We start from the raw sequence: 13,461 nt of genomic DNA on the forward strand, positions 1-13,461 counted from the left end.
AAGGAAATAGTTAATCAAGTCCAGGAAGCACAGAGTGTCCCATACAGGATAAATCCAAGGAGAAACACACCAAGACACATATTGATCAAACTTTCAAAAATTGAATACAATGAAAACATATTAAAAGCAGCAAGGGAAAAATAACAAATAACACACAAGGGAATCCCCATAAGGTTAACAGCTGATCTTTCAGCAGAAACTCTGCAAGCCAGAAGGGACTGGCAGGGCATATTTAAAGTGATGAAGGAGAAAAACCTACAACCAAGATTACTCTACCCAGCAAGGATCTCATTCAGATTTGATGGAGAAATTAAAACCTTTACAGACAAGCAAAAGCTGAGAGAGTTCAGCAACACCAAACCAGCTTTACAACAAATGCTAAAGGATCTTCTCTAGGCCAGAAACACAAGAGAAGGAAAAGAACTGTAATGACAAACCCAAAACAATTTTAAAAATGGGAATAGGAACATACATGTTGATAATTACCTTAAATGTAAATGTATTAAATGCTCCCACCGAAAGACACAGACTGGCTGAATGGATACAAAAACAAGACCCATATATATGCTGTCTACAAGAGACCCACTTCAGACCTAGAGACACATACAGACAAAGTGAGGAGATGGAAAAAGATATTCCATGCAAATAGAAACCAAAAGAAACCTGGAGTACCAATTCTCATATCAGACAAAAGAGACTTTAAAATAAAGACAATTAGAAGAGACAAAGAAGGACACTACATAATTATCAAGGGATCAATCCAAGAAGAAGATAAAACAATTGTAAATATTTATGCACCTAACATAGGAGCAACTCAATACATAAGGCAAATACTAACAGCCATAAAAGGGGAAATCAACAGTAACACATTCATAGTAGGGGACTTTAACATCCCACTTTCACCAATGGACAGATCATCCAAAATGAAAATACATAAGGAAACACATGCTTTAACTGATACAGTAAAAAAGATGGACTTAATTGATATTTATAGGACATTCCATCCAAAAACAACAGAATACACATTTTTCTCAAGTGCTCATGGAACATTCTCCAGGATAGATCATATCTTGGGTCACAAATCAAGCCTTGGTAAATATAAGAAAATTGAAATTGTATCAAGTATCTTTTCTGACCACAACGCTATGAGACTAGATATCAATTACAGAAAAAGATCTGTAAAAAATACAAACACTTGGAGGCTAAACAATACACTACTTAATAACGAAGTGATCACTGAAGAAATCAAAGAGGAAATCAAAAACCACCTAGAAACAAATGACAATGGAGACACGATGACCCAAAACCTATGGGATGCAGCAAAAGCAGTTCTAAGAGGGAAGTATATAGCAATACAATCCTACCTTAAGAAACAGGAAACATCTCGAATAAACAACCTAACCTTGCACCTAAAGCAATTAGAGAAAGAAGAACAAAAAACCCCAAAGTTAGCAGAAGGAAAAAAATCATAAAGATCAGATGAGAAATAAATGAAAAAGAAATGAAGGAAACTGTAGCAAAGATCAATAAAACTAAAAGTGGTTCTTTGAGAAGATAAACAAAATTGATAAACCATTAGCCAGACTCATCAAGAAAAAAAGGGAGAAGACTCAAATCAATAGAATTAGAATTGGAAAAGGAGAAGTAACAACTGACACTGCAGAAATAAAAGAGATCATGAGAGATTACTACAAGCAACTCTATGCCAATAAAATGGACAACCTGGAAGAAATGGACAAATTCTTAGAAATGCACAACCTGCCAAGACTGAATCAGGAAGAAATAGAAAATTAGAACAGGCCAGTCACAAGCACTGAAATGGAAACGGTGATTAAAAACCTTCCAACAAACAAAAGCCCAGGACCAGATGGCTTCACAGGTGAATTCTATCAAACATTTAGAGAAGAGCTAACACCTATCCTTCTCAAACTCTTCCAAAATATAGCAGAGGGAGGAACACTTCCAAACTCATTCTACGAGACCATCATCACCCTGATACCAAAACCAGACAAGGATGTCACAAAGAAAGAAAACTACAGGCCAATATCACTGATGAACATAGATGCAAAAATCCTCAACAAAATACTAGCAAACAGAATCCAACAGCACATTAAAAGCATCATACACCATGATCAAGTGGGGTTTATTCCAGGCATGCAAGGATTCTTAAATATACGCAAATCAATCAGTGTGATACACCATATTAACAAATTGAAGGAGAAAAACCATATGGTCATCTCAGTAGATGCAGAGAAAGCTTTTGACAAAATTCAACACCCATTTATGATAAAAACCCTGCAGAAAGTAGGCATAGAGGGAACTTTCTTCAACATAATAAAGGCCATATATGAGAAACCCACAGCCAACATCGTCCTCAGTGCTGAAAACCTGAAAGCATTTCCACTAAGATCAGGCATAAGACAAGGTTGCCCACTCTCACCACTTTTATTCAACACAGTTTTGGAAGTTTTAGCCACAGCAATTAGAGAAGAAAAGGAAATAAGAGAATCCAAATCGGAAAAGAAGAAGTAAAGCTGTCACTGTTTGCAGATGACATGATACTGTACATAGAGAATCCTAAAGATGCTACCAGGAAACTACTAGAGCTAATCAATGAATTCAGTAGAGTAGCAGGATACAAAATTAATGCACAGAAATCTCTTGCATTCCTATACACTAATGATGAAAAATCTGAAAGTGTAATCAAGAAAACACTCCCATTTACCATTGCAACAAAAAGAATAAAATATCTAGGAATAAACCTACTTAAGGAGACAAAAGACCTGTATGCAGAAAATTATAAGACACTGATGAAAGAAATTAAGGATGGTACAAATAGATGGAGAGATATACCATGTTCTTGGATTGGAAGAATCAACATTGTGAAAATGACTCTACTACCCAAAGCAATCTACAGATTCAATGCAATCCCTATCAAACTCCCACTGGCATTTTTCACAGAACTAGAACAAAAAATTTCACAATTTGTATGGAAACACAAAAGACCCCGAATAACCAAAGCAATCTTGAGAACGAATAACAGAGCTGGAGGAATCAGGCTCCCTGACTTCAGACTATACTACAAAGCTACAGTAATCAAAACAGTATGGCACTGGCACAAAAACAGAAAGAGATAAACCCACGCACATATGGTCACCTTATCTTTGATAAAGGAGGCAGGAATGTACAGTGGAGAAAGGACAGCCTCTTCAGTAAGTGGTGCTGGGAAAATTGGACAGGTACATGTAAAAGTATGATATCAGATCACTCCCTAACACCATATACAAAAATAAGCTCAAAATGGATTAAAGACCTAAATGTAACGCCAGAAACTATCAAACTCTTAGAGGAAAATATAGGCAGAACACTCTATGACATAAATCACAGCAAGATCCTTTTTGACCACCTCCTAGAGAAATAGGAATAAAAACAAAAATAAACAAATGGGACCTAATGAAGCTTCAAAGCTTTTGCACAGAAAAGGAAACCATAAACAAGACCAAAAGACAACCCTCAGAATGGGAGAAAATATTTGCAAATGAAGCAGTTGACAAAGGATTAATCTCCAAAATTTACAGCCAGCTCATGCAGCTCAATAACAAAAAAACAAACAACCCAATCCAAAAATGGGCAGAAGACCTAAATAGACATTTCTCCAAAGAAGATATACAGACTGCCAACAAACACATGGAAGAATGCTCAACATCATTAATCATTAGAGAAATGCAAATCAAAACTACAGTGAGATATTATCTCACACCAGTCAGAATGGCCATCATCAAAAAATCTAGAAACAATAAATGCTGGAGACGGTGTGGAGAAAAGGGAACACTCTTGCACTGCTGCTGGGAATGTGAATTGGTACAGCCACTATGGAGAACAGTATGGAGGTTCCTTAAAAAACTACAAATAGAACTACCATATGACCCAGCAATCCCACTACTGGGCATATACCCTGAGAAGACTATAATTCAAAAAGAGTCATGTACCAAAATATTCATTGCAGCTCTATTTACAATAGCTAGGAGATGGAAACAACCTAAGTGTCCATCTTTGGATGAATGGATAAAGAAGATGTGGCACATATATACAATGGAATATTACTCAGCCATAAAAATAAACGAAATTGAGGTATTTGTAATGAGGTGGATGGACCTAGAGTCTGTCATACAGAGTGAAGTAAGTCAGAAAAAGAAAGACAAATACCGTATGCTAACACATATATATGGAATTTAAGAAAAAAAAATGTCATGAAGAACCTAGGGGTAAGACAGCAATAAAGACACAGACCTACTAGAGAATGGACTTGAGGATATGGGCAGGGGGAAGGGTAGGCTGTGACAAAGTGAGAGAGTGTCATGGACATATATATACACTACCAAACGTAAAATAGATAGCTAGTGGGAAGCAGCCGCATAGCACAGGGAGATCAGCTCGGTGCTTTGTGACCACCTAGAGGGGTGGGATAGGGAGGGTGGGAGGGAGGGAGACGCAAGAGGGAAGAGATATGGGAACATATGTATAGCTGATTCACTTTGTTATAAAGCAGAAACTAACACACCATTGTAAAGCAATTATACTCCAAGAAAGATGTAAAAAAAAAAAAAAATGACCCTAATTGACAATGCATCTGATCACCCAAGAGCTCTGATGGAGATGTACAATGAGATTAATGTTGTTTACATGCCTGCTGACACAACATCCATTCTGCAGCCCATGGATCAAAGAGTAGTTTCAACTTTCAAGTCTTTCTCAAGAAATACGTTTCATAAGACTATAGCTACCATAGGTAATGATTCCTTTGATGGATCTGGGCAAAGTCCACTGAAAACGTACTGTAAAGGATCACCATTCTAGATGCCGTTAAGAACATTCATGATTCATGTGAAGAGGTCAAAATATCAACATGAACAGGAGTTTGGAAGAAGTTGATTCCAGTCCTCATGGATGTCTTTGAGGGGTTCAAGATTTCAGTGGAGGAAGTAACTGCAGATGTGGTAGAAACAGAGAGAGAACTAGAATTAGAAGAGGAGCCTGAAGATGTGACTGACTTGCTGCAAATCTCATGATAAAACTAACAGATGAGGAGTTGCTGCTCATGGATGAGCAAAGAGAGCAGTTTCTGGAGATGAAATCTGCTCCTAGTAAAGATGCTGTGAAGATTGTTGAAATGACAACAAAGGACTTAGAATATTATATAAACTTAGTTGATAAAGCAGCAGCAAGTTTTGAGAGGATTGTCTCCTATTTTGAAAGAACTTCTGCTGTGGATAAAATGCTATCAAACGGCACTGCATGTAACAGAGAAATCATTTGCGAAAGGACGAGTCGATCTATGTGGCAGATTTCATTGTCGTCTTATTTTAAGAAATTGCCACAGTCACCCCAGCCTTCGGCAGCCAGCACCCTGATCAGTCAGCAGCCATCGACATTGAGGCAAGACCCTCCGCCAGCAAAGAGATTACAGTTTGCTGAAGGCTCAGATGATGGTTAGCATTTTTTAGCAATAAAGTATTTTTAATTAAGTTATGTGTATTGATTTTTTAAGACATAATGCTGTTGCACACTTAATAGACTATAGTATAGAATAAACATAACTCATATGCAGTGGGAAACCAAAAAATTCATGTGACTCACTTTATTGTGACATTCACTTTATTGAGGTGGCCTGGAACTGAACCCACAATATCTCTGAGGTATGCCTATAGTCATACCTTCCTGTTACAAGAATAGCATAAAGATGGAGATATTTATAGGGGTGTCAGGCCAACCTTGTTAGCTATGCACCTTCTAATTACCAGTGGCCAGATCATCTGTATAACGTGAGCTAGTCTCCAGAGGTCATACAAAACCTGTGGGCTCTAAAGCGCCTTCTCTGGCTGGCATAACCAAGTTCTCATTAAGCCCTAAAATATTGTATATACACATACAGTAACTCATTAGAGGCATGTTAAAGGAATGAAGTCCAGAAAAGCAGGCATCTAGGCCTGCATAATGCAGGAGCCACTGAAACTCTGTGTAATTGCCCACCCACTAATCTGTCCTTAATAGGACAACATGATCTTAAGTTTTAGGAGCTTAAACTTTCCAACTCTAAAGAAACATGTTCAAAAAGACTTTAGCTTCAGAATTAAATACCATTGCCTTTCCTATATAGCCCTCTTCTGTTCTATTTCCTCTTATTTTCAAATTATTAACCCCATAAACCAGTGCTCAACAAACTCTAGGGGGCCCTTATTCAACATTTGGTATGTGGCCAGGAATGGCAGTTCTGACACTCATATTCTCAGCATTCTTCAACCAAATTAATTAACCTTTATATTGACTGTACCTAACGCTGTGCAGAAGAGTTAGAGCTGGTAGGTGTTAACTCTAATGATACCAACACTGGTTCTGAAGTTTTAGTGTGCATGCCATTGCCTGGGGCACTTGTTAAAAAGAACAGATTCCTATCCTCACTACATCCCTAGGTCTGAGATCCACTGTTATCTCCCTTTTTTTAACTAATGATTTTGGTTACTTTGAACTCACAATGAGGTATGCTGATATAGATTACCTAGGATCTATCATCAAAAGCAACATACTATCTTAAGATATAATCATCCCTCTGAATAAAACTTACTGATGGAATTTATTTAAAAATTGTATGTTATATCATGTTATATCCTGGATTTTTATAGGATGAGAATATAAGAAAAGTATTTGTGGTATGTTTTAGTATCTTTTATAAAATTCTACCTGAAAAACAGTTCTCCGTTGTTTTACTCAAATTCCCCAACGATCAGTTCCCCCCCTTGGATTTAATGCTAGGATAAAATCTGTCTTGTTTTAGGGGAAAAGTTGTCTGGTCTCATTAGATAACAAGATCAATACAAATTTTGTACATTTTTGTCTTAGTTCTCAGGATATTCGGAACCAATTCGATGCTCAACTATATTAATATATCCCACCTGTGAGGCACATCCATTTGCCTGTTCTTTTTTAAATGATTGATTGATTGATTGATTGACAGAGTAAGCCATCTCAAATTCCTGCTTTCAAGAAGTATGTTATACCTAAGTAAAAATTTACTCATATTCTCATCATGGAAGATTATTAAGTTTTAGCTTGTGGCTACTTGAAAATAAATTTGCCAAAAATATTGCCTTTTGGAGCATGTTTTAACTAGCTTTGTACTTTTTATTTACATTTAGCTTCATCAAACAGGATTATTGAAAGGATATTCTCTGGGGCAGTAACAAGGTAAGAAAAAGTATCTGAGTTTTAAAATGAACTACAAGTAATGCTTAACAATGTCATTTTAACAAGGCTTCCTGCATAATTTGTCAGTGCTGTAGGTCAGATAATACCCTACAAAACATGCAGTTGTGGCTTCATACAAGATGGCGGTAATTCTTTAATACATGGGCATTAGTCCTTTATCTAAATACAGGTAAAAGTATTTAACCTGCTGATTATTTGTATTCAAATTAGAAACCAGATTTCTTTCTTCATATCTACAAATACTTTCTGATTTCATCCTCTAGGCATTTGAAAATAAGATAGGCAATGCAAGGGGTTGCCCTTTGTGAGGTTTCCAGCATTCTATTTTTTTTTAACTTAATTTCCAAAGAAATGTTACTTTATTTCTTAGTCTCTCATAGTACTAAATTTATCTGAGTAATTGCTCAGGAAACTTTATAACCATGTGTTTTCTTCAGGGGAAAAACAGTACAGAAAGAGGGAAGAATGAGCTATGCAGATTTTGTTTGGTTTTTGATTTCTGAGGAAGACAAAAGGAACCCCACCAGGTATGACTTCTGAGTTTCCTTTGCCAAGATTTTAAACCCATGAGCAAAGCTTGAAAAATTCATGGTGTATACGAGTGAGTGCCAGCTCAACTAGGGGTGCCAAGATGGGTTTGACTTAGTCTCTGCCCTCAGACTGAATGTAACCACAGTGTATCAAGAGAAGTGCTCTTACCCCTGGAAACAAAGGTGAAGTGACATGTGAGCTGGCCCTGAAGGATATTAAGCATTTATATGGAATATGGGAATAGATGCTGTGGATTTTAGTTGTTTCATGATATTCCTTGTTCAGTAGTAAATTGGACAGGAAAGAAGAGCAAACTGTGGATGACTAGTATATGAGAACATGCCCTCATTCTCCCAGTTAGAATCATCTCTCCCTTTGCTTGGCATACCTTGATTTGTCGCTGTGAGTTTATCCATCTGTTTCTTACACCTCTGTAACACTGTGTTACACAAGCTAGGAACAAGAAGAAAAGAGGGACATAGATTTTTGTGTCCCTCTCTTCTTTTTATTCCTAGCTTGTGTAACACAGTGTCCTGCACATAGCTTCTGCTCAGTACCAAGGGAGGGAGAGTCTGCAGTCCCAGATGCTGCCTGCTGGTATTACTGACTCAGCTGTCTGCATGTTAGTTCAAAAAGTTATCTAAATGTTGGATATATGGTTTTTGGAAATCATTGAAATGGAAATAAAACTAATTTATTTCATGGCCAGCATGTTGTCCGTTTCAAAGATAGTAATTTGTTGTTCATGTAGACAACTTAGAAAACATGGCTAAAGCAGAAGAAAATAAATTTTAATACTAATAATTCTAACACTCAGAAAAAGACACTTAAAAATTGGTATGTGTTGTACAGTCTTTTTCATATAAACTTTTACATTCTCTTTGGACATGTAGGTTAATTAATTCCATAGGATTAGATTTAATCCTTTGGAATGTTATCTCCTAATATCCTCTAGTAGTTTTAGCTAAATAGTTGTAACATCCACTATATTTTTCCTTAAAATAAATTCCGCAGGAAAGGAATTGCTAGGTTAAAGGATGTAGACATTTTTAAGAGCATTTATAAAAGTATTAAATTGATTTTCAGAAGAACTATCATTTTATACCTTTATCAACAAAGTATTGAGCATATTTTCTATAACCCTTATTCACACTGGGTATCTTCCTCTTAAAAATATTTTCAAATTTGATAAGTAAAGAATTCAGTATTATCTTTTTTGCATTTCTTTGATTGCTAGTGAGGCTGAATTTTTTTTAAGACATACTGAATTTTTTTTTGGCTGCTTTGGGTCTTCGTTGCTGCATGTGGGCTTTCTCTAGTTGTGGTGAGCGGGGACTACTCTTTGTTGCACTGTGCGGGCTTCTCATTGTGACAGCTTCTCTTGTTGCGGAGCACGGGCTCTAGGCACGTGGGCTTCAGTAGTTACAGCATGCAGGCTCAGTAGTTGCAGCATGCAGGCTTCAGTAGTTGCGGCGCACAGGTCCTAGAGTGTGCGGGCTTCAGTAGTTGCAGCACACAGGCTCTAGGGCATGCAGGCTTCAGTAGTTGTGGTGCACAGGCTCAGTAGTTATGACACACAGGCTTAGTTGCTCTAAGCAACATGGGATTTTCCCAGACCAGGGATTGAACCCATGTTCCCTGCATTAGCAGCAGGATTCTTAACCACTGTGCCACCAGGGAAGTCCTGAAGCTGTATTTTTTTCATACATTTTTGGCCATTTTTATTTCATCTTAGGTGACTTGCCTTTTCATGTTTTTTGCTCATTTCTGCTGGATTAATTTTTTAAGTTTATCATTTTATCACAAATATACATCAAGTATTAAAATTTTTAAAATACATACATTCAGAAACCTTAATATAAAATTCATTCATAATTCTTTACTCCATAGTTAACATTTAGGTATATGTCCTCCTACCTCCTCCTCCTCCTCCCTCCTCGTTCCCCTCCATCCCCTCCTTTCACTCCTCCTCCTCTCTCTTTCTCTCTGCACCAAGTGAGAAATCATTGTATCATTTAGTGTACAGTTCTGTGATACACTTCTTCATGTAAGAGTATATTTCTATGCCAGTAAGTGTGCATGTTTATAATTTACCATTAATCCATTATTTCGAATGTTTAGATGTTCTTTTTAAATTTATTTTATTTATTTATTTTTGGCTGCTTTGGGTCTTCATTGCTGCATCGGGCTTTCTCTAGCTGCAGCGAGCAGGGGCTACTCTTCATTGCAGTGTGCGAGCTTCTCATTGTGGTGGCTTCTCTTGTTGTGGAGCATGGGCTCTAGGTGCCTGGGCCTCAGTAATTGTGGCACATGGGCCCAGTTGCTCCGCGGCATGTGGGATCTTCCCGGACCAGGGCTCGAACCCATGTCCCCTGCATTGGCAGGTGGATTCTTAACCACTGCACCACCAGGGAAGCCCTAGATGGTTTTAATTACCTAAATTTCCGAAGATTTGAAGGCTGTGCATCTTTCCGTTTCTTGCCTTTTTGGTGTTCTGTTAACGCTCTCAATTTCAATCTTTTATCTTTCATGTTTACTTAATTATGAAAAAGCTTTCCTCAAATAGTTCCCATCTTTTCCTCCTATTATCCCATAGGAACAAATGATATAAATGATAATAAAGAAACTTTATATAACAAACATGAATATATACTTGTTCGCCTTTCTTCTATCAGCTTCTTTAAAAAACATAAATTATATACTATAATAATTAGGACAATATATTATTGGGTTTGTAGTATATAGAGATGTGATATACATAACAATAGCATAAAAAAGAGGGATGAGGGAATAGTTATATAGGAGTACCGTTTCAGTATCTCACAGGAATTAAGTATAAATCTGAAGTAATTCTAAGAAGTTAAAATGTATATGGTAAGCCCTAGAGCAACCAGCAGAAAATTAACTCAAAAATACATAGTAAAAAAAAAATCATTAAAAGAGTTAAGTGTCCCACTTAGAAAATATTCAGTTAACTGTAAAAGAAAGCAATAAAGGAAAAATAGAGGAAAAACTCCAAGACACATAAAAAACAAAAAGTAAAATGGCAGACATAAGTCCAATTATAACAATGATAACATTAAATGTGAATGGATTAATCGTTTCATCAAAACGCAGATTTTCAGACTGGATAAAAAAAAAACACGTTTTCTGGATACAATTCTGTGCTGTCTATATGAGACACAGATTAGATTTAAAGATACAAGGGGGGGAAAAAAGGAAAAGGAAGGATCAAGATATGCCATGCAAACAACAATCATAAGAAACCTGGAGTGGCTGTATAAATATCAGAGGACATAGACTTCAAAACAAAAACTGTTACTAGAGACAAGGACATTCTATTTCATAAAAGGGTCAATCCAACAGAAAGACATTAAAATTATAAACATATATGCATGTAACAACACAGAACCCTAAAAACATGAAACAAAAACTGACAGAATTGCAAGGAGAAGTAAATAATTCAACAATATTTGGAGACTTCAGCACCCCACTTTCAGTGATGGACAGTCAGGAAGAAGATCAACAAGGAAATAAAAGTCATGAACAATACTATAAACAAAACTATAAATCAACTGGACCTAACACATATCTATAGAACTCCCCACCTAAGAACAGCTGAATATATCAATATATTCTTCTCAAGCATATAGAACATTCTCCAAGATAGAGTATGTGGTAGGCCATATAATAGCCTCAAAAAATATAAAAAGTGAAATTACACAAATTATGTTCTCTGACCACAATGGAATAAAATTAACAGACAGAAACTTGAGGATTCACAAATATGCAGAAACAACGCACTGCTTGAATAACCAATGGATCAAAGAAGCATACCTAAAGGAAATTAGGAAATAATTTGAAATGAATGAAAATGAAGGAACAACATACCAAAACTTTAAGATGAGCAAAAAGGAAAACATAGTATACCAAGACTTATGGGATGAAGCTGTAAATCCATCTATTGAAAAAGAAAAAATGTCTTAAATCAATAACCTAACCTTCCACTTTTAGACGCTGGGAAACAAGAGCAAATGAAGTATAGCAAACAGGAAAAAAAAAGATTAAAATTGATAAATGAGAGAATAAGAAAACAGTAGAGAAAGTCAATGGAGCCAAAAGTCAGTTCTTTTGAAAATATCAGTAATGTTGATAAGGCTTTAGCTATACTGATCAAGAAAAAAAGAGAACATACAAATTATTAAGGTCAGAATTAAGAGGGAACATGACTACTGACCATAAAGGAATGAAAAGGATTATAGTATATATATATTATATATAACAACTTTATGCTAACAAATTAGGTAGCAGACAAAATGAACAAATTCCTAGAGAGAGCCAAACTACTAAACTGGTTCAAGAAGAAATTAAAAATCTGAATAAGAAAAACAGTCCTGGGCTGAGGTAGCTTCACTAAAGGATGCTACCAAACACTTTTAAAAAATAACAGTTTTTTACAAACTCTTTGAAAAAATGAAAGAGGAAGGAACACTTCCAAATTCATTTTATAAGGCCAGTGTTACCCAGATACCAAAACCAGACAAAACATTACAAGAAAACTGTAAACCACTATCCTTTATGAATATAGATACAAAAATACTCAACAAAATTAGGAAACTTAATCTAGCAAAATATGAAAAAGATTATATACCATGATTAAGTGAGACTTATCTCAAAAATGCAAGGTTAGTTTACCATCTAAAAACCAAGCAATGTAACACATCATATTAATAGAACAAAGGATAAAAATCACATGATTGGCCCAGTAGTCTCAGCAAAAGCAGTTGAAAAAGTTCAACATTGCTTCATGATTTAAAAAAAAACAAAAAAAAACAACACAGATTAAACATGGACAGGAATTTCCTTGACCAGATAAAGCATATCTATGAAAAACCTACAGCTAACAACCAGTTAATGGTGAAAGTTTGAATGCTATTTTCCAAAGATCAGGAAAAAGACAAGGTTGTCTGCTCTATTCAACATTGGATCCTAGACAGGATTATCAGGCAAGAAAATGAAATAAAAAGCATACAAATTGGAAAGGAAGAAGGAAAATTATTTTTTAATGTAACTTTTAAAATTTATTAATTTATTTCTTTTTGGCTGTGTTGGGTCTTCATTGCTGTGTGCAGGCTTTCTCTAGTTGTGGCGAGCGGGGGCTAGTCTTTGTTGCGGCGTGCAAGCTTCTCATTGCAGAGCACGGGCTGTAGGCTTCTGAGCTTCAGTAGTTGTGGCACAAGGCTCAGTAGTTGTGGCTTGCGGGCTCTAGAGCGCAGACTCAGTAGTTGTGACACACGGGCTTAGTTGCTCCACAGCATGTAGGATCTTCCTGGTCCAGGGCTCGAACCTGTGTCCCCTGTGTTGGCAGGCGGATTCTTAACCACTGCGCCACCAGGGAAGTCCCCAAAACTATCAATTTAAATATGATATTATATACAGGAAATCCTAAGAAATCAACCAAGAAACTGTTAGAACTTAATAAAGGTTAATTTCAATTTACAAAATCAGTTTACAAGATTGATAAAATACATAATATCAGTTTACAAAAATCAATTGTTTCTGTGCATGAAAAATCCAAAAATGAAATTAAGAAAATAATTCCATTTATAATAGCAGCAAAAAGAATAAAATACCTAGGAATAAATTTAACAAAAGAAGCATAAAACT

General features: G+C 36.1%; 1 protein-coding gene across 4 annotated transcripts in view; it reads left to right on the top strand.

The window, feature by feature from the left end:
* The window catches only part of PPP2R3A (protein phosphatase 2 regulatory subunit B''alpha), a 229,270-nt gene that overhangs the window by 155,744 nt on the left and 60,065 nt on the right, over positions 1-13,461 (top strand). For all 4 annotated transcript variants that reach the window (XM_027091681.1, XM_027091683.1, XM_027091682.1 and 1 more), the window contains 2 exons: positions 7,194-7,242; positions 7,701-7,790. In XM_027091681.1, coding sequence (XP_026947482.1) covers positions 7,194-7,242; positions 7,701-7,790 — 139 coding nt within the window. The remainder of the gene's footprint in view (positions 1-7,193; positions 7,243-7,700; positions 7,791-13,461) is intronic.

Source organism: Aethalodelphis obliquidens, unplaced genomic scaffold, assembly GCF_003676395.1.
Source record: "Aethalodelphis obliquidens isolate GAN/ISIS:26980383/991018 unplaced genomic scaffold, ASM367639v1 scaffold72, whole genome shotgun sequence".
NCBI classification, from domain to species: Eukaryota; Metazoa; Chordata; class Mammalia; order Artiodactyla; family Delphinidae; genus Aethalodelphis; species Aethalodelphis obliquidens.